General features: G+C 39.0%; 1 protein-coding gene across 2 annotated transcripts in view; it reads left to right on the forward strand.

The window, feature by feature from the left end:
• HMCN1 (hemicentin 1) overlaps window positions 1-26,453 on the forward strand; it is a 453,341-nt gene that overhangs the window by 148,619 nt on the left and 278,269 nt on the right. For both annotated transcript variants that reach the window (XM_060197833.1, XM_060197834.1), the window contains exons 5-6: window positions 10,007-10,178; window positions 10,448-10,554. In XM_060197833.1, the coding sequence (XP_060053816.1) occupies window positions 10,007-10,178; window positions 10,448-10,554 (279 nt within the window). The remainder of the gene's footprint in view (window positions 1-10,006; window positions 10,179-10,447; window positions 10,555-26,453) is intronic.

Consider the following 26,453-nt stretch of genomic DNA (forward strand, 5'->3'; position numbering starts at 1 on the left):
CTGACTACTCTCCAAACAAAGCCATTCTGCAAGTTCTTCATACTGCATGCAAAAATTAACTTCACTTTAACTCCTAATTAAGATACTATTGCCATGGGCAAGGGAAATAGCATAATGGTTATGCAAAGAGACTGTCATACCTGAGGCTTCCAAGTCCCAGCTTCAGTCCCCCACACTACCTTAAGCCAGAGCTGAATAGTGCTCTGTTTTTTAAAAAAATATATAGTATTGCATTTCATACTGCATAATAATGTATGCTGCTTGTGGTCTCTGAAACAACCTTTGCATCATATTATGAAGGCTGCAAGACCTTCAAACTGAGAGACTGTCTCCAAGAACACAGGGCCTTATATAAAGAAATAACTACAGAGGCAGATTCAAACTGCACACAAGTTTAAAAGGTACAAGAACTCTTCCAATTATCAGCTTACTCATTTAGAAAATAAAATAATTGCATTAGATAGTCTCAAAGGCTTCTTGGGCCATTAAACTGCTGCAAAATCATTAAAGAGCTATTCTTGCATTTCAACTTTTTATGTGAAAGTAATGACTTCCCAGTGGCTGGTGGGTAGTTTGTAAAAGTTTGTATGTTAATGAAAATGCATCGGCCCAAAGACCTGCACATTATTCTAGTTCTATTCCATTTGTTATTTTAATAGAGGATTTTTTTCCAATCTCGTGAGAAAAGTTCTCATAATTAGACAACTAAAGAATTGTTTCCTTACATATATGACAATATGAAGAAGCAGAAACCCCCTCTATATTTAATTCTGTTTTTTTTTTAATTTTTTTAAAAATTTAGTTTGCCTCAAGGATTATTTCTTTTTAAAACTTTTTAAAATTTATTTTCCCTTTTGTGACCCTTGTCTTTTTGTTATTGTTGTAGTTGTTATTGTTGTCGTCATTGTTGGAACCAGGGTCCTTACACTGGTCCTTGCACTTCACGCCACGTGTGCTTAACCTGCTGCGCTACCGCCCGACTCCCCTCAAGGATTATTTCTAGGGCTCAGTGCCAGCACAACAAATCCACTACTCCTGGAAGCCATTTTTTCCAGTTTTTTTAATAATTATTATTGGATAGGACAGAGAGAAATTGAGAGAGGAGGGGGAGATAGACACCTGCAGACCCGCTTCACCATTTGTGAAGTGAACCCCCCCCCCCCCCGCCCGCAAGTGGGGAGCCAGGAGCTTGAACCAGATCCTTGTAGGGGTCCCTGCACTTTGAACTGTGTGTGCTTAACCTGGTGCGCTACCACTTGCCCCCCTGTATTTAATTCTGTACTTGAGGTAATCTGCTTTTATACACATCATGGTAATATCAGCTTATCCTAATAACATGGATCACATCTGCTTTCAATGTGATTTTTCTTACAAGTTAATAAAAAGTGATTTGACTTTCTCAACAAAAGTCTGTACTGCATCTTTCCCTGCAAGCAATAGTATGATACATTATAATCCTTTTGTGAAAGCCTCATAGATATTGACAAATTGGAAATGGTATTAAGAATGGCCAAAATCTTCTTATATTGCTTATCATTCTAATTCACTAACTTTTTGTAAGTGCAATGGAATTAAAAAGTCTTCAATTTTCATGTAGACATCTAGAATTTAGTGGTTCTATGTCTGTCTAATAGACAGCAGGATAGATTTCCAGGGGTATTTTATAGCTTCTCTACACTGATTTGAAGGAAAATTTGAGATTATAGACTGGTTACATAGTATAGTGGTTATGCAGAAAGGCCTTAATGCTTGAGGCACCAAAGGTTTCGGTTCAAACCCCAGGCCCACCAGCATCCAGAGGTAGGCTTGAATGACTGCTCTGGGGGAAAAAAAAAAAAAGGGCCTTAAAGGGAGCTGGGTGACAGCATACCAGGTTTGAGCACCTGCTCCTCACCTACAAGGGGGGACACTTCACAAATGGTGAAGCTGGTCTGTAGCTGTCTCTCCCTTTTCCCTCTCTGTATTCTCCAACTATTCTCAATTTCTCTCTGTCCTATCTAGAAAATAAAAATAATAAATTAAAAAAAAGGAAAAACAGCTGCTGGGAGCAGTGGCTTCGTAGTGCTGGTACTAAGCCCCAGCAATAACCCTGGTGGAAAAAAAAAGAAAGAAAAGAAGAGGAGGAATGTACAGAAATATTGACTTCACTTCCATACTACTTATTGCATTTCATTGCTAAGTTTGAGATCCTAAACAGTTCTTGTTTTCTAATTATTTTTCCTCTTTTTTCAATTTAGGATTATTTATGACCATGTTGTCCTGACTTTAAAACAAAAGTCTTGTTAATATATTTTTTTCCTTTTTTAGTCTCTATGTCAGATCTTATTCTCAAAATTATTTCTTTATTATTATTATTTATTAGTCAAATAAATCCTGTACTTTCTCTGATCCTAACTGTGTTCTTTCCATTATCTTGAATTAGGTAGTCAATCTTCTGACTCTTAAGGTATGCCACATTTATGGTCAAATGCTAGTGATAATCTGTCTCAAGCCTGTAATCATAAAAGTATATCAATAGTTGACTAGCAGAATGGCCCAGACCTTTCTTCTTTTATTGTCTTAAATTTTTTTTGTTTACTTATTTATTTATTTTGGATAGAGACAGAAGAATTGAGAGGGAAGGGGAGATAGAGAGGTAAAGAAACAAAGGAAAGATGACAACTTGGAGGCAGCTGCTGATGTGAGCTCCGACAACAGAGGCCGGATAGGTAGGATATTACACTGTCAGCAGGATGGGGAAAAAGGGGTCCTAAGTGTGACACCAAGGAGGTGACTATACCTCAATCTTGGGTTAGAAAATGGAGGAAAAAGAAAGGAAATCTTCTGATTTTTCCTGAAGCCACCCCTTCCCCCACCCCAAAACCATACCTCAAGGGCTGGAGAGCTGCTACTAGCAGGCTCCTCACTGAGCTTTTTTCTTTATCAAGATTCCTGGCTCAACAGGGGTGTCATTCCAATTCCTTTCCTATTTGATTTCCTTCTCCTTCTCTCTTTTTTTTTCTAAGTGGAAGGAGCTCTAGTTGAGTAACAAAATATCTGAACAATCAGAGCCTCACCCCTGCCTGGGAAAGACTACCTAGAGGGTTTTTTTTTTTTTTTTACAATTGGCAGTCTTTGCCCAGGCTGCCTGAGCTAATCCTGAGCCTGCCAAGCTGCAGACTGACTGTTAGGGTTTTTTTACTCTATTTTATTTCATTATTACTAGTATATATACGTGTGTCCCTCTTCCCCCTCCTTCTTCAAGTTGACCAAAATTAACTGTTACTGTTTTTTCCATTGCTAGGTGACTGGCTGTCCTGTCCATTGTAAGAGGAATGTGTCTAATTCTACCTCTTCCATTCACTCTCCCCTTTTTTCCTCCTCCTAGCTAATTAAAAAAAAAAAAAAAAAACCTCTTTCCTTTCTTCCTTTCACTGCTCTTTTTAAATTTTTTTTTTCTTGTTCTTATCTTCTTTTATTCCCTCCTCCTTCTTCTGCTTTCTGAATTCATTGATACTTGCTTGTAAATTATTTTGGGCAAGAAATCTGACTCAGAGTGGACTCTCTGTGGTATCTCTCTTCTCTACTTCCCTTTCTCCTCTTGCTATCCCTAGAATTTACAGTGGACAGTAGATTTGCATAATTGTCTATTTTTGCTTTTCCTTTTTTTCTTTCTCTTTCTTATTCATTTAGATTTGGTTGCTTTTTTTCTTGGTGTTGTTTGGCTAGCTGGTATTGGTTAAACTGCATCAATCCTTGCTTCAGTTACTATTGTTGTAATTTCTGAGGTTGGCGACTGCATTTGTCATAAAGATGTTTAGCATAGTATGGCTTGTACTCAAAACACAAGAGCTGAAGAACAACAGAACAGAAAAATAAAAAACACATCAATAAAAAAATGGTTAGATCCAGAGTAAATAAAACTGCAACCACAATGAATCAAGACAGGATCCCAGAAGGAACTCCAAATCAGTCAGAAGTAACCATAGATAAGAAAAGTATGCAAGCTAGCTTAGCGGGTTAAGCGCAGGTGGCGCAGAGCGCAATGACTAGCATAAGGGTCCCGGATCGAGCCCCCGGCTCCCCACCTGCAGGGGAGTCGCTTCACAGGCGGTGAAGCAGGTCTGCAGGTGTCTGTCTTTCTCTCCTCTCTGTCTTCCCTTCCTCTCTCCATTTCTCTCTGTCTTATCCAACAACGACATCAATAACAACTACAATAATAACTATAACAACAATGAAAAGCAACAAGAGCAACAAAAGGGAAAATAAGTAAATATTAAAAAAATTTTTTTTAAAGTATGCAAGCAATAGTAAACTTAATAATCACAGAAATGAAGACAACTATGTATCAGAATTAGGGAAACAACAGATGAAACCCTCAAGGAAAATACTAGCTACCTCAAGGTAATCAGAGAACTGAAAGCTGAAATAGCTGAACTAAAAGGCCAATTAGCAGAACAAGCTAATACTATAACTGAACTGAAGAAAGAAGCTGAGGGAAGGGAAAGCAGGCTAACAGAAGCAGAAAACAGAATTAGCCAGACAGAGGATGAGCTAGAGAAAACTAAGAAAGAGGAAAAAGAGTCCAAAAAGAGATTGAGAGACACTGAGAACAATAATAGAGACATATGGGATGATCTCAAAAGAAGTAACATTCATATTATTGGCCTACCAGAGGAAGAAAGAGTGGAAAGGGAAGTAAACATTCTAGAGGAAATAATAAAAGAAAACTTCCCAGACCTAAACAACAGAAAGGACATTAAGATTCAAGAGGCCCATAGAGTCCCAAACAGAATCAACCCAGACCTGAAGACACCAAGACACATCATAGTTACAATGAAAAGAAGCAAGGATAAAGAAAGGATCCTACAGGCTGCAAGAGAAAAACAAAAAGTCACATACAGGGGAAAATCCATAAGATTATTAGCAGACTTCTCCACTCAAACTCTAAAAGCCAGAAGAGAATGGCAAGTTATCTGTCAAGCCCTGAATGAAAAAGGGTTTTGACCAAGGATAGTATATCCTGCTACACTTTCATTCAAACTAGAAGGAGTCATCAAAACCTTCTCAGACAAACAACAGTTAAAGGAGGCAAGCATCACCAAGCCTGCCCTGAAAGAGGTTCTAAAAGACCTCTTATAAACAAGAACATCACCATAATACTTAGCATATATCAGAGCAAATAAAAAAATTGTTGAATAATGGCACTACAATACATTAAATCCATAATATAAACAAATGTCAATGGCTTAAACTCACCCATTAAAAGGTATAGAGTGGGAGAATGGATCAGAAAACACAACCCAACCGTATACTGCTTGCAAGAATCCCACCTGACCCAACAAGACAAACACAGACTTAAAGTGAAAGGTTGGAAAACTATCATACAGGCTAATGGACCACAAAAAAGGGCAGGAACAGCCTTTCTCATCTCTGACACAATAGATTTTAAATTAAATAAAGTAATAAGAGATAGGCTAGGCCATTACATAATGATTAGAGGATCAATCAACCAAGAAGATTTAACAATTATTAACATCTATGCACCCAATGAGGGACCATCTAAATACATCAAACACATCCTAAAAGAACTACAAAAATACATCAATAGTAATACAATAATAGTGGGAGACTTTAACACTCCACTCTCACACTTAGATCAACGAAGCAGAGAATCAACAAAGAAAAAAGAGAATTAAATGAAGAGATGAACAGACTAGACCTCCTGGACATTTTCAGAGTTCTTCATCCCAAAAAACTCGAATACATATTCTTTTCAATACCACACAAAACATACTCAAGAATAGACCACATGTTAGGCCACAAAGACAGCATCAACAAATTCAAGATCATTGAAATAATCCCAAGTACCTTCTCAGACCACAGTGGAGTAAAGCTAACATTTAACAACAAACAGAAAGTTACTAAAAGACACGAATTTAGAAATTAAACAACATACTGCTTAAGAGCCACTGGGTCAGAGAGACACACTCAAGCAAGAAATTCAAACGTTCCTGGAAACAAACAAAAATGAAGACACAAGCTATCAAAATATTTGGGACACAGCTAAAGCAGTACTGAGAGGGAAACTCATAGCCATAGAGTCACATATTAAAAAACAAGAAAAAACCCAAATAAATGACATTACTGCACACCTTAAGGACTTAGAGGAAGAGGAACAAAGGAACCCTAAAGCAACCAGAAGGACAGAAATCATTAAAATTAGAGCAGAAATAAACAACATTGAAAATAAGAGAATCATTTAAAAGATCAATGAAGTCAAATGTTGGTTCTTTGAAAAATTAAACAAGATTAACAAACCCCTAGACATCTGTAGCATTGTTTCACCACTTATGAAACTTTTTCTGTGCAGGTGGGGACCAAGTGCTTGAACCCTAGTCCTCTTGCACTGTAATTTGTGTGCTCAACTAGGTGTACCACCACTCGCCCCTGCCCATATCTTTCTTTTCAAGCCTAACGGGTTACTCAGAACTCATTTTCTTCCCCCCAGAAATGTCATCTGCTTTTTAAAGAGTTATGTCGATATGTGCTTTATTTAATGTCTAAAATTTCAGGTGCTTTATGAGGTTAAAATTTAAGGTTATCTATCATAAGATATATTGTTTTTTGTAGTAGATGTGGTTTTCTCCCTAGTTCAGCTGTGATAACACTGCAAGTTTTTCATTATAAAATTTCACACTCAGCATGTAGCTCCTTTACTTAAAACCTTTAAAATTTTAAAATAAATGTATTAATTGATTGACTGATTAATTGATTTGATGAAGACAGAGTGAAATTGAGAGGGAAGGGGGGAGATAGATGAGAGAGACACCCAAAGCACTGCTTCACTGCTCATGAAATCCCACCCCCATCACAGGTGTGGACCAGGGGCTTGAGTCTGGGACCTTGGTCATAGTAACATGTGTGCTCAGCTCAGTGCACCACTGCCTGACCCCCAAAAGCCTTCAGCAATTTTCACTTGGAGCTTTACAACCAATTCCAAACATCACAACCTCACTTTGTAGCCTTACATTGAGACCTGACATAAGCTTCCAGCTTCACTTTCTGCCTCTACTTTTCCTGAGCACTTACTTCACTATAGCCAATGAGAGTCACAGGTTCCCCAATGTACCTGGAAGATTTCTGTTTCCATATTTTCTCGTCTTCTTTTTTAACTGGTCTAATGTGTCTACCCCTCCCTCCCTCTCCATCCTCCTCCTCCTTCCCCTCTCCTTCTCTTCCTACTTGTCTTCCTTCTCCTACTCTTTCTCTTCCTTCTTCTCCCCACCTCACTCCCTCCTCTCCTCTCAGGCCTTATCTGATTTTCGTGGATGACATTTCCCCATTGTAAAAATATTTAGTCTAGGGAAGAAGAGGAAATTTAGTTGGAGGGGGAAGAAATTATTGGAATAACTACTTTTATATTTTAATGTTCTTTACACGCACCATTTCAACTAGTGCTCCATTTACTTAAGAAGACACCGTTACTACCATCATTCTGACCAGCTTCCTCAGAGTTAATATTTATATAACCACCCTATAGGGCACGTCACCTAGTTTTTGGTATACAGAGATTAAAAAAAAAGTCATGGGTGGGGCCCGGTGGTGGCAGTGCACCTGGTTGAGCGCACATATTGCAATGTGCAAGGACCCAGGTTTGAGCCCCCGGTCCCTGTTGGGATCCTTTGTGGACCCTCTCCTTGATCAGACCAGGTCAGCTAACCCACTCTGTTGCGCACCAGAGCTGGGGGCCGAAGAGGTCCAGACTGAGGGCATCAGGGGTGAGCGCGCTGAGATCTCTCTCTCTGGAGACTGTGGCAAGAGATAGAATCAGAGATCACTCAGGACACTATTGCCGGAATAGTGCATTTATTGTGCAGCAGAGCAGACTTTTTAAAGGGTGGTAGGGAAGCAGCAGTGAGGAGAGGTCTGTTAAGGGATACCTTATATGGTCAAGATAGCAGGGGGTAGAGAAATGGTGAGGGTCTTTCCAGTAACCGTTGAGTAAGTGATTGAACTAGTTTGGGGAATGAAGAAGTCAAACCACCAGCTAGCACAGAGGGTATGTGGGTTCCTGCATGAAGGAGGCTGACAGGGGTATTGGGACCTGTTAGGCTGGTTCCTTCTTGCTCAACTCATAGAGGCCCCTGAAGAGATTGAGGGAAGGCCTGTGCCTCCCAGGCATCCAGCCTCCCCCCTCCCCCATGGTCCTTTGACCTCAGCTTATGCAAGGTCCCACAGGTCTCCACCTCCAGGAGGAAATATTTGCAAGTGGTGAAGCAGTGCTGCAAGTGTCTATCTCTCTCCCTCTCTATCACCCTCTTACCTCTTGATTTCTGGCTCTCTATCCAATAAAGATGATTAAAAAAATAAAAATTAAAAAAAAGTTGTGAGTGTTGCTCCTAGAGGAAAGTCAGGTTAATTTATTAAAAATAAAATAAATGTAAAAATGTTATTACATGTTCAGATAAGGAGACTGCTAGCAAATATTAAAGGTAGGTATGCTCATCAACACTCAGTCAGTACTTGGGAGAGTACCTTGAACAATAAGCATTTGTTTCATGAATGAACGCTTTAGGAATGTGAGCATTGTTTATTACGTGGCAGCATGTCTCGGCCATTTCCCTTTCCCTTGAGGACAACAAATAAAAAGGGTTACGTTTTATATAGAATGAAGTTATCACACAGTCTGTTGCTTGATTGATTTGTGATTACCACTATTGAAATATAAAAAACTGTTTTGTTTATTTTGAATAGCTTAGCTGTACCTTAATAGGTGGTGCTGCTCAGTGCTTTATTGTATTATTACAAGGGGAATTGTTCTTAATAGGGTAGTCTTGAAGGATGTATGAACCAGAGAAAGATCTGAGGTGAAATTAGAGATGATCATTACTTAAAATTAATTGTAGGTTCAGCTAACCTGTACCTGCTTAGACCTGTGCAGCTTGTCTAATGAGGAATTGTGCTGCTGTTCCAATACACTTTTGTGAAATGGAGTGAGGAATTAATACTCCCTTTACATCCCAGTTTCTTAGATATTTTTGCTAAAACTCAACTTGTTTTCAAGCATACAATGTGTGAAATCTTTCTTTATGTTTAAGCATGCAATCATTACTTTACCTTTTACTTTTTTGGTATTTATTTATTTTATCATACCGATGAAAATTTTACTGTCACTGTAGTTATTTTTCAATAATGTATGTACTTCATTGCATAATATAACTATTATATATTGTTTTAAAATACTTGATATAGCCAATATATCAGCATTGGGTTTGACATTTGATTTGCTAAGTGAGTGTAATTACAGTGTAAGAAAAAAAATAAAACAAAAGAATAGAGGGAGAGAGTACCTCAAAATATTGACAGTCACACACACACACACACACACACACACACACACACACACACACACACACACACACACACACACATTTTTATTACTACCAGGGCTATCACTACGCCTTGGTGCTGGCACTATAAATCTATCGCTCAAGGCAACCATTTTATTTATGTATTTTCTATTTCTTTTTACAGAACAGAGAGAAATTGAGAGGGGAGATAGAGAGTGGGTAGATAGATACCTGCAGACCTGCATGTCTTCATGAATCTCCCCTGCAGGAGGCAGAATGGGGTCTCAAACCCTTGTCCTTGTGCATGGTGAAATGTACACTTAACCATCACCCGTCCCCACAATACCATATTTATTATAGATTCTTTCACTTTTCTTGAGAAATAAGAAACTGAGTGATAGCTATGTATGTTATGTCTCACTCAACTGTTTTTGGTAACATTGTAATTTCACTTTGTATTATTCTGAGATGGAAAACTTGAAGTTTGAGTGCTGCAATAAAACCTTGATGTGGGAAAGAGTTTGTTTTCACTATAGTGGGCTAAAACTCACACTTGTACAAGAAGGGCCTTAGTCACATGGTTAACCAAAGCCAACTGCTTTGCTTGGAAGTTAAGGTGGCCTAAAACTAGAAGTGCTTTCTGATAACCACACACATATCTTTATCTCTTCCAGGTATTAAAATGGGTAGAAGAAGCAGTACAGGCTTCCAAAGTTCATCTCTTATCCACAGACCATTTGGAACAGGCTGTAAATACTTGGAAAATTCCTTTCGATCCCAGTCTGAAAGAGGTTACTGTGTCTTTGAGTGGTCCATCTCCAATGATAGAAATTCGAAATCCTTTAGGTAAGGTTTTTCGAACACCATACAATAACATAATATAAAAGTATTTGGAAGTATATGATGTTTTGCACACTTATTTGTGTCAGTTTAACGCTGATATTTTGAATAAACTTAATAAATTCAGAAATGACCAAAGAAGATGTTTAAAAATAACTGATTTTTTGAGTTGCAGGTACAAACGCTCATCAGTTAATTTATAGTGGAAATGTATACAGCTAATATGCAAAGCACAAAGAAAGATTATTCCTGTTTCCTTGGTGTCTGTTTTCCAGGGAAGCTGATAAAAAATGGATTTGGCCTGAATGAGCTTCTAAATATTCACAACTCAGCCAAGGTGGTGAATGTGAAAGAGCCTGAGGCTGGGATATGGACAGTGAAGGTACTGTTACTTTACAAAGTCTGTTTGCTATTATATTTTGATTCTGGAATGTTTTTTTTTTTTTTTTATCACATGTGAGCAGTGGTTTACTTCTATTTTTTTCATGCCATCATGTACATGTACATGTTCATCTCTAGGTAGTATCTTGATTACATGATGGTGGTGTTAAGCTCTGATGGCCACAAAAGGCTTTGATCCTGCATGATACACTTAACATTCTCTGGTTGTTTTCTTTCTTTTTCTTCTTTTTAATCACATCTGTAGATTGGCCATATTACCTATCTCCTCCCACAAAACACAGAGATGAGTCAGTGTAGATTATTCATTAGGGGCATTAGATTTCAAGAATAATTTCATCACTGAAAACCTCTGTTTTCTTGAATCTGTATAATTTCTCTTTCTTTGCCATTTTGTTTTCTTCCTCAATCATGTGTGTGTGGGGATTCAGAATTCTTCACTATATAGAGTTATGCAGCTCACATAGTTTCTGTCACAAATTAAGTACCCAAGTACTGTTGGCTATTGTTAGTTAGTGACTCTACATAAATAAACTGTTTTCTATAGTTTTGGGGGGTCATCTCCAGAGTTTTACTGCTCTGGGCTGACTTTTTCAGATAGAGACAGAGAGGCAGAAATAGAAAGGGGAAGAAACCACAGTTCTGAAGCTTCCTTTAATGCTGTGGGACCAGGGCTTGAACCTATCCCACACACATAGTAAAGCAATGCATGATCCAAGTGAGCTGTTTTGTTGACCCTACATTTGTTGTTCACTTTAACACAAAATGCTCTTTGTTTTCTAGAATTACATTCAGTTGTATAGTTTCACTCTTTTTAAAAAGAGTTATCTTTTTACAAATCTCATGTATTTATTTATTTACTGAATAGAGACAGAGAGAAATTGACAGGGAAGGGGAAATAGCTAAGAAGAGAAGAAAAAAGACAACTGCAACACTGCTCCATGGCTCATGAGACTTACCCCCTGTGGGTGGGGACCAGAGGCTTGAAACTGGGTTCTTGTGCATGGTAACATATGCTCAACTGAGTGCACCACTACCTGGTCCCTATATATTCATTCTTAAGAAAGTATTATTATTTTGACAATATGAAGAAATGCAAGCTGAGCCCATATTTCTAAGCCCCTTCACTATTCTGGATTACTTTCAACATTAATGTCTCCATTTTTGTGTGTGAGAGGGTTTTGTTTGTTGTTTTGGTTTTTTTTAAGAGTAGGAGACAGCTGTTCTGCTAGAAAATTAAGCCCTTTAGGACTGGGATTCAGCTCCTGTAGGAAAAAGATCACAATGTGAGTAAGTCCTCCCTTTCCTCTTTTTTAATAGTAGGTCTATGATTTACAGCACAGTTATCTACATATGGGTTCCATTTCCCAGTTCCTCATCATTAGTGTCTGCAGAATACTCTCACCCCTAACTTGTAATCCCAACTGCTCTTCTCAACTCCCTTCTTTCACTCAATCTCCAGAGTTCCTTGCTCTGGTGCAGTACCCTACTCCCAGTTCAAGTTTCTGACTCTGTCTCCTGACTTTCACCTACACATGTGGTCAGCTAGTGTTCCCATCTCTCTTTTGACTCATTGCATCCAAATTTTCCCTTCAAATTCCAACCAAGATGATAAAGGGATTGTAATTTTAGAGTGTCTAGTCTTGTATCAGGCCTTTTGATATTTTGCTTGGTTCCTCAACACTGCTCATATTGTTCTCCCTTTTCTGATGTCTTTGCTTTTTTTGTTATTGTTCATGTTTCCAGTGCTATTCTACCACTGATGAATTCATTTAAAGTTGGAATTTATTTGCTTCTTTTCATGTAGAACTCCTTTCAGTAATCCTTGCAAGGTAGGACTGGTGGTGGTTTCTATATGTTTGGGAAGGTTTTAATTTCTCCTCCATATGTGAAAGATACTTTGGGAAGGTAGAGTACTTGTGGCTAGTAATCCTTATCATAAAATGAGTATGTCATTCCATCTCTTCTTGCTTGTAGTATTTGTGGTGAGGAATATGAAGATAGCCTGATGGTTCTGCATTTGCATGTCAAATTCTTTTTTCCCCTAGTGACTTGTACTAGCTTTTCTCTGTCTTTGCTTTTGGATAGTTTAACAATGATATGTCATAGTGTGGGGCATTTTGACTTAAAGATCCTGAGTGTTCTTTCAGCTTCCTCTATGCTTGTATTTTCAGCATTTCCTAGGTATGGAAAATTTTCTGCTATGGCTTTTTTGAATGTGCTCTCTGCTAGTCTCTCCCTGTTCTCATCTTCAGGAATTTTAATAACTCTTATGTTTTTTTTCTTCTCATGGAGTCTTCTGTGTCACCAAGTGTTCCTTCATTTTTCATGAGTCTTTTCTCTCCAACAGTCTTGTATTTAGAAAGTGTGGTGGTTTTAGCTTCTATTCCTGCTATTCTCTTTTCTAGCTGAACTATTCTGCTTACTAGGGCCTCTTATGTAAGCACTAACTCCTTCAAGAATATCCTTCATGTATCTTTATTCAAAGTTTTCTTTGTGAATTTTGTAGCTCTTTGATGAGATTACTAAGATGTTGATTTGTGTTTGTATGATATGGTTGAAGTCTTGAATTGCCTTCATAGTAAGTTTTCTGAATTCACATTCAGACATTTTTCTAATCCTTTTAACCTTCCATGTTTTGCTTCAGCATGCATTTGCTGTTGAGCCTGTAGGTGGTGCTGTGCCTAGCATTTTTTTTTTTTAATATCCTTGTGTGTGGTGGGGGAGAGAGGCATATTTGATACTCATTTGTATGATTTTAGGCAGTGAGTTTTTTATTGCTTTGTCTTAGACTTTATTCTGGTTTCTGGCTGTCTACTTTTATGACTTGAGTGGGGAACGCAGCTTTTGCTTCAGACCAGTGCCATGCTCTTCTCTGCCTTCTTAGGCCTAGTCTATGAGTTCTTTTCTATGACTTAAAATGAAGCCTGCTGCTCAGTGTAGCTCCTAACTCAAACTGTCTTTGTAGAGTTTACCTCCTTTCCATAAAGTACACCCACCTGTGGCTCTGATTTTCTTCAAGCCTTGCAGTTGCAATGTAATATTCCAATTGAGTTTTTCATTGCTTTACCTGGGTATTTCTGAGCATGATTTTTCAGTCAGGGTAACTCCATGGCCACACCTCTGGAAGTCCTCAGAATGCCTTCTTTGGCAGAGATCCTTTCCTGTGTGAATTCCTCTCTTCCCGTAGCAGCCTTTGTACCTTCCAGAAAGACAGTATGCTCTGGAATGCTTCTGAATCAGTCCAAATGAATATAGTCATACATTATTTATTCTTTAATAATTCTCAGTGAAGAAGTAGCATCACTAAACTCATATGAAAAGTATGGCTTCTGTAAAATGAATGGAGGTTTTCTGCTGTAGAAACTCCATATACTATTTTAACACCCATTTTTTGTTTGTTTGTTTGTTTGCTTGTTTTTTGCCTCCCGGGCTATCACTGTGGCTCAGTGCCAGCACGATGAATCCACTGCTCCTGGAAGCCATTTTTCCATTTTTGTTGTTCTCATATTTGTTGTTATTACAGTAGTCGTTGTTGGATAGGACAGAGAGAAATCGGGAGGAGGGGAAGACAGAGAGGGGGAATGAAAAACACCAGCAGACCTGCTTTACCACTTGTGAACCGACCTTCCTGCAGATGGGGAGCCAGGAGTTCAAACTGAGCTCCTTTCACTAGTCCTTGCACTTCACATCATGTGTGCTTAACCTGGTGCTCTACTGCCCTGCCCCCTAGATTTTGTTTTTTTAAAAAAGTCCTATCACAGGCTGGGAGTATGGATCGACACTTGCCAATGCCCATGTTCAGTGGAGAAGCAATTACAGAAGCCAGACCTTCTATCTTCTGCACCCCGTAATGATCTTGTGTCCGTGTTCCCAGAGGGATATAGAATAGGAAAGCTTTCAAGGAAGGGGACAGGATACTGAGCTCTGGCAGTGGGAATTGTGTGGAATTATATCCCTCTTATGATACGGTCTTGTCATTATTTCCATTTTTAAAATAAATAAATATGGGGGTGGCCATTGTGTGGAGATGTACCCCTCTTATCCTATAGTCTTGTCAATATTTCCATTTTATAAATAAAATTAAAAAAAATAAATGAAGACCTATCCCAACAACAGATGAGTGGCTGAGTAAGTTGTGGTGTAGCCACACAATGGAATATTTCTCAGCTATTAAAAATGGTGAATTCACCTTCTTCACCTCTTCTTGGATGTAGCTTGAAGGAATTGTGTTAAATAAGATAAGTCAGAATGAGAAGGATGAGTATGGAGTAATCTCACTCATAGACTGAAGTTGAAAAATAAGAATGGAAGGGAAAACACAAAGCAGAACTTGGACTGGATTTGGTGTGTTGCACCAAAGTAAAAGACTGGGGTGGGGCAAAGGATTCAGCGTCAGATGTGCCAGAGCTGAGTGGTGCGCTGAGTGCTGCTCTTTCCTATAAAATAAATCTTTTAAGAAAGAACACTGTCATAACTTTTCCAATTTGAATTCCATCAAACATTTGCATTATAACTACATTCAAATTCTAGAATATCAGGGTCGGGCGGTAGAGCAGCGGGTTAAGCACACTTGGCGCAAAGTGCAAGGACCGGCGTAAGGATACTGGTTCGAGCCCCCAGCTCCCCACCTGCAGGGGGGTCGCTTCACAGGTGGTGAAGCGGGTCTGTAGGTGTCTATCTTTCTCTCCTCTCTCTGTCTTCCCCTCTTCTCTCCATTTCTCTCTGTCCTATCCAACAATGAACAACATCAATGGCAACAATAATAACAACAAGCGTACAACAACAAGGGCAACAAAAGAGGGAAAAAATGGCCTCCAGGAGCAGTGGATTCATGGTGCAGGCACTGAGCCCCAACAATAACCCTGGAGGCAAAAAAAAAATCTAGAATATCAGTTCTTTTTTAATCAGAATCCCAACACCTGTATGAAGAACAGAAACTGCAATGTGGATTGTTCTATATACCATTCTTACTTATTATTATCAATTACTTATGACACATTTGAACACTTTTCACAGGTGATTTGAATAGCTACTTAGGGTGCTTCCTGTAGAAAAGCTCTTGCCTAGAAGAGGCATGTCTGGTTTTGATTTTTTTTTTTCTTACTCACATCTATTATCTGTCATTTGTTGAATAAACATGTATTGAGTGTCTGGTCCTGGCCATATTCCCTAGTGCTTCCTGGGAACTAGGCACATTTTAATTGATAATTAGAACAGAAAAACACTGAGGATTAGTCTTTACAGAAGGAGATGAGGTGATAAAATGATGGGAACTCTGTTTGAACAAGTTTCTAAGTTGAGTGTCCTATAATTAGGAAAACAATGCAAAGACACAACATGTGTTATTATATTACCTTTATTTCTATCTAGGTCTTACTAATAAAGCCTCTGGTTCTTATACTATTTCTAGAGTACAATTAGTGGTAACTAAACAAAGGATAACTAATAGAGTACAGTTTTTTAAAATACCAACTTATTTTGCTTTCTACATAGGGAAATAACAAAATAATATTTCAGATTGGTGCAAAGGAAATAAAGATGAATTTTCTGACGTGGTTGACTTTGGGAGGTTCACGAATGATGATATTTTACATGTGTGTTTTCTCAAGAAGAGAAATGTCTGAGATTAGATAGTGTATCCTTAGTGCTATCTCCCATGTACTCAGCTATCTGAAAAATCTCTGCTCTAGCAGGAGAATTATTAATGGCTTTTTGAGCATCTCACATTACAGTTTCTATCCAAAGTATGGAGAACAGTCAATTTATTATTTGACCTTAGCATGACAGTGAAGGGCCACCCATTTACATTGCAGCCATTTTTTTCTTGCTGTTTTCACCACTTACCTTCAGGCTCTACTGAGTGAATTTTGTGGTTACTGCCTCTCACCCTCTTCCACTGCATTCTCTTCTCTTGCCCATGCATTCTCTGAAGCTCTTTCATCTTTATTTTTTCACTTTCTGAGTCTGACTTATCCTTTAAAGTGCAATTCAGATGGATGGCAGCACTTCACCAGACCTTTTTTACTTTCCTCATAGACAGTACTGTGTTCTTTGTTTTTCTACTGCAGTTTTTCCTCACTTCCCTTTTTTTTTTTTTAAGGATTTTTAAAAATACTTATTTATTCCCTTTTGTTGTCCTTGTTTTTCATTATTGTTATAGTTGTTATTGATGTTGTCCTTGTTGGATAGGACAGAGAGAAATGGAGAGGGGAGGGAAAGACAGAAAGGGGGAGAGAAAGATAGACACCTGCAGACCTGTTTCACCGCCTGTGAAGTGACCCCCTGCAGGTGGGGAGCCGGGGCTCGAACCAGGATCCTTCCACAGGTCCTTGTGCTTTGTGCCACGCTTAACCTGTTGCGCTACCGCCTGACTCCCTGCACTTACCTTTTGACTTGTTTTTCTCTTTGTACTGTATCGAAGTCTGTACAGATTTTTCTCATATTATTTTACTCTGGACCTGGTTTTGTCACTAGTAAATGCTACAGTGCCTGAGAAAGAACTGTGAAAGTATTCAGGAGCCAAAATGATTCTGTTGAGTCAGGAGATAGCTTACCTCAAAGAGCCTGCACAGTGCCATGCTGGTAGCCCCAGATTAGATGTACTGTATGGAGGCACCATGGAGGGCACAGGGGAAAGCTCCATGCATGGTGTAATGGTATAGCGTTCTTTCTTTCTCTCTCTCTCTCTCTCTCTCTCTCTCTCTCTCTCTCTCTCTCTCCCTTCTCCCTCTCTCTCCTCTCCCTCCCTCTCTCTTTCTCTCTCTCTCTCTTTCTCTCTCTGTGTGTGTCTCCCTCCCTCTCTTTTCCTATCTGAAATGAAAAAGAATGGAAAAGTCTGCCCGGGAGCAGTGGAAACAATTTGGCATGACAAATAACCAAATCCATTTATTTCGTTGATTTCCAGGGAGGCAGGAAGAAGAGTGGATTTAGTTGGCCTGGAGTGGATGTTCTGGCTCACAGGACTATAATTTGTCCATTGTTCGAAATGCTATGAGAGGTGGTTTCCTTTCTTCTGTGGTTTCACTCGGAAACACTAGCAATTACTTTTCTGTAATCTACTACCTCAGTTCACTAATGAGCTGACTCATCTGTGAAATTCATGTGTTTTAGGATGCCTTGGATCTAAGTGAAAATATGTTAAAAAGAAATAACTGAAGAGAATGTAAAGTTTTATTAAAAACAAAACATAAGCTTTTGTATCCTGAAATTTTCATTTGTGGATAAGTTCCAGATCTTAGATCTTCATTCAGAGAAACAATACTGAGTTTTCTGGTCAGACGGTTTTGTCTTTGCATAGTCTATTTAAAGGCATTCAGAGAAACTCTCAGGCTAAAATCTGCCTTATTCTTTTAAAGGAAACTCTCTACAGAGGCATTAAACAATTCTGTACCTATTGGCCTTAGTTGGTACAAACTGATTTTAGTAGTCTAGGATTTTGGATGTGATCTTGTAATTTAACATATCCCCTGAGGTAAATTTGGAAAACTGTCTTTAAATAATCTCCTAAGTAGAGAAGGAAATGTACACAGTGATATCGAAGTGGCTGGGTGGTGGTGCACTCAGACCTGCAGAGGCTCTGCTTCATGAGTGGTGAAGCAGGTCTATAGCTGTCTGTCTTTCTCCTCTTCATTCTGTCTTTCCATCTTCTCTCAATTTCTCTCTGTCCTAGCTAATAAAAAAATAGAAAAAAAAAAAGGAAAAAAAAATGTCTGCCAAGAGCAGTAGATTCATAGTGCTGGCACCGAGCCCCAGCAATAATTACCTGGTAGTAATAAAAAAAAAAATAAATAGAAGACTGGAGTTGGTGTATTGCATCAAAGTAAAGGACTCTGGATTGGAGAGGGGGGTTCAGGTCCTAAAACATGATGGCAGAGTAGCACCTAGTGGAGGTTATATCGTTATGTGGAAATGTTATGCATGGACAAACTATTGCATTTCACTGTTGATTATAAACCATTAAAAGAATTTTTTTTTAAAGAGGGAGAGATTCTAAGACTACTAGAAGTATTTTAGTTTCATATAGTTATGTTGGTTGCCAGAGTCTACTGATGTATTTTATACAGAATAAGTGTATTTTAGAAATCATACGAAAGTGGCACACATTTGGCTAGGAGTCATAATTAAAGCAACTTCTAGTCTACAAAAGACCACCCAAGAAGGTAATTATGCTAGCTTCCAGTTATTCTTACCTGGTGACTCTGTTGATGAAACTCATAGAATACACTAGGTGTGTTACTTAAAGGGGTAAGATGCAGCATTAGCCCAATATTTGGGGTCAATATAGTGTTTTGTAGTAGATTTTCTTGGGAAATGTCCCATTTATTTTGGCCTGCCAATATCAAAATTTCCACTAAATAGAATGTTTCATGTTCTAAAGAACAAAGCTGCCATATATGTGTGGATATATAAATATGTGTGGACATATTTTTCAAGTAAAATTTATTCTTTGTTTCTATTCTTATATCACATTTCTTTAAACTTGCTACATTTAACAAAAGGATAGTACAAAATTTTAGCTGGCATTATTATATCTTTATGCCTGGTATAATCCCTCACTCATAGGAGGTTCTCTGCTGGGCTAGCGTGGGGGTGCCTCTTCCTAGGCGCATACTCACTGGGTTGGAGAGAACGCGACCAGAGCCAGTCTGGGCTGCTACTCACTCAGCGACGTGAGAGAGATGAATCAGGAACAGACTCATGGTGGCGAGGCAATTTGATTCTTTATTGATCAGGGAGCCCAGGCTTTTTAAAAGTTGGACCTGGAAGTGGCAAGTCAGAAACGGAAATGGCTTGACATGGTTTGGAAAGGGGTGGAGAAAGGCAAAAGGGGCTGAGTAAGGTAACTTCCTTAGCAACTGTTGTGAGGGTTTTAACTGGTAGGATAAATAATAATACCCTGCAGGCAGGGAGGATCTTGAGGGTAGAAAGAAGATAGATCAAAGGGATGGAATGGGTGGGGATCTTTCAGGCAAAACAATGATTATGTAGATAATAAGTCTGATAAGACGAGAGGATGGATGTCCCCTCAAATCAAGCCCTGCCAAGCTCAACTACATCCTCACAATTTCCTGACAGTTCTCAGTAAATAGTTGATTGAAAACGTCATCTTCAATTTGTAAAATAATGGTAAGTAATGGGGCCGGGTGGTAGCACACCTGGTTGATTACCCATGTCACCATGCCAAGGGACCTGGGTTCAAGCTCCCAGTCCCCACTTTGAGGGGGGGAAGCTTCACAACTGGTGAAATAGTACTGCAGGTCTCTCTCTCTCTCTCTCTTTCTCTCTCTCTCTCTCTCTCTTTCTCCCTCTCCTCTATTTCTCCCCATCCCTGTCAATTTCTCTCTTTCTCTATATAAAATAAATAAGATGGAGCCAAGCAGTAATGGACTGGGTTAAGTGCACATGTCGCAAAGCGCAAAGACTGGCATAAGGATCCGGGTTTGAACCCTTGACTCCCCACCTGCAGGGAGTTGTTTCACAAGCAGTGAAGCAGGTCTGCGGGTGTCTTATCTTTCTCTCTCCCTCTCTGTTTTCCCCTCCTCTCTTGATTTCTCTCTGTCCTATCCAATAACAACAGCAGCAATACCACCACCAACAACAATAGCAGCAATGTTAACAAAATGGAAAAAATGACCTCCAGGAGCAGTGTATTTGTAGTGCAGGCACCAAGCCCTAGTGATAACCCTGGAAGCAATAAATAAATACTTAAGAAACAAACAAACAAACAAACAAAAAACCCAGCGGTCTTTGAATTCCAGTTCAATCGGGACCTGGAACTTTTGTGACCAAAAACCTTTGGTTTTTCCCCAAAAAGAAGGAAGAAAATCTGCAGAACACCTGAGCAAGTCAGGCACTTTCCCCCTTATCTCAGAAGGAAAAGGGAAAAGGAGGGGCACTCAGAAATTTTAATGAATGTAGGTGTGGCTTAGAAAGGATGTGAGTAAGAATGGGCATCAGCTTCTGAATAGAGTCAGTTGTCTTTGGCCAAATGGCCCAGGTGTTTCTCTAGTATGTGCCTTTTCATTTTGCTGATTAAATTTTTTAAATATTAGTGGTGGTGGGAAACCCTATGAAGAATACTTAGAGCTAGGGGAAAAAGCTTTAGCAGGGAAGCAAAACTCACTAATTTGAGTATTATAAATCCAAAACCAATAAAATAAAAAAGAAGTGACGGGGCATATACTCAGTGGAGTACTACTCAAAAGTAATAAAGGAACTGGCAGTAATTATGCTCAGGGAAGTAAGGAAAGAAGGGAAGGTCACCTATGGGATGCTTTCATTCATGTGGAATATAGAGAATTGAAACACATGAACTTGAAGAAAGAAAAAAATATATATATATAGTCAACCCATATCTATGGTCTTGGGAAAACTGTGGTGGTTACCATTGGAAGGGGGTGGGGGCACAGAACTTTGGTAGTGAGAGTGGTATGGAATTATATTTCTACTACCATATAATCTTGTAAATCACATACACATAAATGTACGCACGCACACACACATACACATGAACATGGAATTATAGGTGATTTAAGAACAAACACCTTATAAAAGAGCTGATCATCTATTTGAATTAAAAAAAAGCAAAAACACCCAACATATTTGTTGACCTTGAACAAATTTTCTAATTTCTTTTAAGTATGATACCTACATAACAGGATTAAATTCAATGCTGATAAAGTAGTTTCTGATGCATGAATTTTAAAATTAGTTGTTTTGTAAAATTAAAATAATTGAATCAGTAATTCTTAAAATTTTATTTATTTATTTTCCCTTTTGATGGCCTTTTAAAATTGTTGTTATAGTTATTGTTGTTATTGATGTCGTTGTTGTTAGATAGGACAGAGAGAAATGGAGAGAGGAGGGGATGACAGAGGGGGAGAGAAAGATAGACATCTGCAGACCTGCTTCACTGCTTGTGAAGCTACTCCCCTGTAGGTGGGGAGCTGGGGGCTTGAACCGGGATCACCACATGTGCTTAACCTGCTGTGCTACCGCTCAACTCCCCAGTCAGTAATTCTTATTCTTTCTTTTTAAAAACATTTTTATTTATTTATTTATTCTTTATTGGATAGAGACAGAGAAATTGAGAGAGAAGGGGGAGATAGAGAGGAAGAGAGACAGAGAGATACCTACAGACCTGCTTCACAGCCTGTGAAGTGACTGCAGTTGGGGAGCTGGGGTCTTGAACTGGGATCCTAACCGGTCCTTGCGCTTTGTGCCACGCGTTTAACCCGCTGCGCTACTGCCCAACTCCCTAAAAACATTTTTTAAAATTTATTGGAAGACAATGAGAGAGATTCTGTCTCTGATCCTGACACTGGAACTTCTCTGCAATAATGTGACATTCCCACGTGGTACTGAGGCTTGAACTGGGTTGTGTGCGAGGTCACTAAACATTTGGTGACAGAGTGAAAGATTGACTGCACTGCTCAGCTCTGGCTTATGGTGATGCTGAGGATTGAACTTGAGACTTTATTGCCTCAGGCATGAGTCTTTTTGGCATAACCATTGCTCTATCATTCCAGCCAGTTACTCTCTTGAGTAAGTGTAAATTATATATAGACATAAAGTTTCTAACAGACAATTTTTTAATTGGCTTACTTGTTATTTTATAAAACACTGATACTTAAGTGATAATTTTAATTCAGTCTATAACAAGGTAAACATCAAAGTTAGTGCTAGGAGGAATTCTTACTGGTTTACTACAAAAAATTCTATGTTCATATTACATGGCATATAGGATTAGTGGTATGTCCTATTTAACATAGTAGGAATCCAGGCTGATGTTTATATTGAGTATTTTTTTGTTGGTGGTGGATATGCTATAGTTACTGCCTTAATGGTCTTTGTCCTTAGACTCAGAAGTAGTTCCCTCTGCAATGGACCTAACTAGGAAGTTATCAAGACAAATCTTCCTAGAAGCTTTTAATGGTGTTTGCTTCACCATACTTAGAAATAAAAGGGAACCAGTCCTGCTCTTCATTCATTGTTGTCTCCTTTCCGTCCAGAACCCTGAACTCTGGTCTGCTCTGCTTCTTCTATGCTCTTTCTGCTGTGGGGATCAAGACTACCTATTTATAGTTTTAGAATGCCAGTTGATATCTGGTTTGGCCTCCTAACCTTGACTCTGCTAACAGGGCAGCAAGCAGCCTGTGTGTTCCTGGCTCTGCCTCTTCCTCAGTTTGACCAGCATGATGCTGAGCATTACCGGAGCTCATTGTGAACCTTGAAGAATTGCATAAATAAATAGGCTGATTGAACTACAGCACTCAGAATCTCCAGTACATCTAGCCCTTGTTAGAGTCTCAAAATTTCCTATTGTGCTTGGAGCCATTATACCACTTCTAGATCTCTCTCGCCTTAATTACAGAAGTCACAGGGTTAGGGGTGGTCTATGCAGGACTGATAGATTTCGGGATCTTATTGGTAGAAGGAGATATGCTGGGGAGGAGAAGGTTAATTTAATTTTTAATTTTTATTTATATACTTTGGATAAAGACAGAAATTGAGGTGCAAGGGGGAGATAGGAAAGAGAGATCTTCACTGATCAAGAAGCTCTTCCCCTGTTATTTAGAACATACAGCCTCTTCTTCATTGACTTTAGTGGGAGAAAATCTAGAGTGTGCATTGAACAAAGATGAAGGAGATTGTGTCACTTCTGGGATTAAGCAGAAATCTCTGTGTGTGACCAACATAGAGATTTTTGTACCCTTTGGAACCTATTGGCCAGTACTGTTCATGGCTTCCTGTTGTACTGGGCTGACACAAAATGGCTTACGGAGAGTTACTTATGGGGGCCAGGTGGTGGCATACCTGGTTAAGCGCACATTTTACAGTGCACAAGGACCTGGGTTCAGATCCCCAGTCCCCACCTGCAGGGGGAAAGCTTTGCAAGTGGTGAAGCAGGGCTGCTGGTGGTCTCTCTCCCACTCTGTCACCACCTTCCCTCTCAATTTCGCTGTCTCTATTCAATGAATAAATAAATAGAGTACCAAATTTTAAAAAAAAAGTTGTTTACGTAAATTCTGTTTCAATATCATGTCTGTAACATATGAGAACCCAGAACGTTCTCTAATATTTCTGGAGTCAACTGAAAGCTGAATTTCTCATGCTTTCTTCACCTTTAGATCATTTGTTTGTGGGTAGAACTTCTTGCACTTTGATGAAGGAGCAAAGCTCACGTCTGAATCATTTCACAGGAAATCTGCTAACAGCAAGCATTTCTGAGAGCTTTGTAGATTTGCCTCTAGACTGAGGAAGGTGTCTTGAAGCCTCTTGTACTTTTATGCTATTTTCTGGTTCTCGTTCTTCCTTTTCTCTGCTATATCTCTACTCTGGACAATGTTACGAGTTCTAGAACACTAGTATAGAGCAGTTCACATATTATTCTCAACCCTGAGACCAGCACTACAGGTTCTATTTATTTTATTTTTTATGGGAGAGTATTAATGGTTTACAGTAGACACAGTTGTTGGTACATGTATAACATTTCTCAGTGTTCTGGAAAACACTCACCCTCAACCTATGTCCTCTTTCAGGCACCAGGACCTGAAAACCCCCTTCCTTGCCCTCAGGTCCTTTACTTTGGTGCGATATACCAAAGCCAGTTCAAGTTCTACTTTGTGTTTCCTCTTCTGTTCTTTATTTCTCGACTTCTGTCCATGAGTGAGATCGTTCCATATTTTAAATAGCTGAGTAGTATTCTATACCACGACGTTCTCAGCCACTTATTAGTTGTTGGAATCCTAGGTTGCTTCCAAGTTTGTATAACTACAAGTTACACTGCTGCTGTGAACATAAGTATACACAGATCTCTTTGGATGGATGTGTTTGGTTCCTTAGAAAGCAGAAGTACACTAGAGTTTGCAGTTCCAGATGCCACCAGGATGCTGGCCAGGCTTCCCTGGATTGAAGACCCCATCAATGTGTCCTGGAGCTCAGCTTCCCCAGAGACACACCTTACTAGGGAAAGAGAGAGGCAGACTGGGAGTATGGACCGACCAGTCAACGCCCATGTTCAGCGGGGAAGCAATTACAGAAGCCAGACCTTCTACCTTCTGCAACCCTCAATGACCCTGGGTCCATGCTCCCAGAGGGCTAGAGAATGGGAAAGCTATCATGGGAGGGGGTGGGTTATGGGGATTGGGTGGTGGGAATTGTGTGGAGTTGTACCCCCTCCTACCTTATGTTTTTGTTCATTAATCCTTTCTTAAATAAAAAATTAAAAAAAAAAAGAAAGAAAATAGCCCCAGAAGAGAAATTGCCATAGGATAGGTCCATTTCTAGTCTTCTGAGAGTTTGTTAGACTGCTCTCCACAAGAGTTAAATCAATTTATATCTCCCCCTACCCCAGCAGTTCAGGAGGGTTCCTTTATCCCTCCAACCTCTCCATCATTTGTTATTACTATCCTTTCTGATTGTGATGTTCTCACAGCAATGAAGTAGTGTCTCATTGTTATCTTTATTTTAATTTCTCTAGAAATCACTGACTTGGAACATTTTCTCATATGTCTGTTGGCCTTTTGGATCTTTCCTTTGGTGAATGTTCTGTTCATAGCCTCCGCTCACTTTTCGATGGGGTCATTTTTATTATTATTATTGCTGAGTTTGATCAGCTCTTTATATATTTTAGTTTGAGCCTTTGGTCTGATGTATGGCTTTAAGCCATCTCAAGAGATGCATGGGCCCCCCCTGTGGGTCTCTGCACTGTGTTAAGTTCATGCCCCAGCCCTGCCACCTGCACTAGCTGTGACCTGAAGCAGGTTATCTACCCTTTTTGACTTCAGTGGTGAGGTTTAAAAGTGATAGTTTATGTACAAGACTTGGTCTGTTGAATACCAAACATTCTGTACCTGTTAACACTTCTTTACCTCGTTCTGTTTATCCATTTGTTTTATCATTAGACATAAAATATTTATGTTCTTTTCCACTTATATTTGAACAAAGGGGATTATCTAAAGATAAGACTAAAATAATAGCTTATTGTAAGTAAACTGATTAAAATAACAAGCCACTGGCACTTTTTCATGAAGGAATTTAATATAATGCTGCATGTTTCTAAAATGTCCAATTTTTTAAAATTAAAACTACAATTTTTAAAAGAATGGCGAAGCATTGCTAACTGCAGACACGAATATCAGAGGTCATTTAAATTAAATTAGCTCAAATACTTGCTTTTTATTCTATTCCTGACTCATAATTTTCGTTTATTTGTGACATCCCTTATTGCCACTAACCTGGCAGCCATAGAGAGCCCAGAGAAGCAGAGATGAATACAGAGTTGGATATAGTTGTGTATCAAAGCTGACTAACTTGAAAGTACCTTCTATTTTTAAACACTTTTAAATTCTATGAAAACACTCCTACTATTTGCAACATAATACTGAAACATGAAATTGAAGCATTTTGTTATTTAACTCAAAACACTTCATAATTTATTAATGCCCAGAAAATATCAAACTTATACCCTTATTTCCATGCCTTGTAATATTGTTTTTACTATACTCTTATTATTACTGTTTAAACAGACATCTTTCCTCCTCCTCCTCTTCTTTTTTGCATAGCTGAGGTCTTGTAATGTGCAGTTTTATTACTCTAGGCTGGTTTTTATTTTTTTTTTTCAGATAGGTACGCAGAGAAGGAGGGGAAGGAGGAGAGAAGGAGGGAGGGGGATAGATAAAGATATAGAGATAGACAGAGATAGAGACAGATAGGTAGGTAGGTCGACTGAGAAGAGAATAGATGAAAATACAAGAGAGGCATTATTTCACTGGAGCTTCACCTAATGCCATTACACCTCCCATGTGGTTCTGGGGCTTGAATCTGGGCTGTGCACAAGGCGCAGTAAGTGCTCTGCCCAGGAGCTATCTTACTGGT

Source organism: Erinaceus europaeus, chromosome 9 (assembly GCF_950295315.1).
Source record: "Erinaceus europaeus chromosome 9, mEriEur2.1, whole genome shotgun sequence".
Lineage (NCBI taxonomy): Eukaryota > Metazoa > Chordata > Mammalia > Eulipotyphla > Erinaceidae > Erinaceus > Erinaceus europaeus.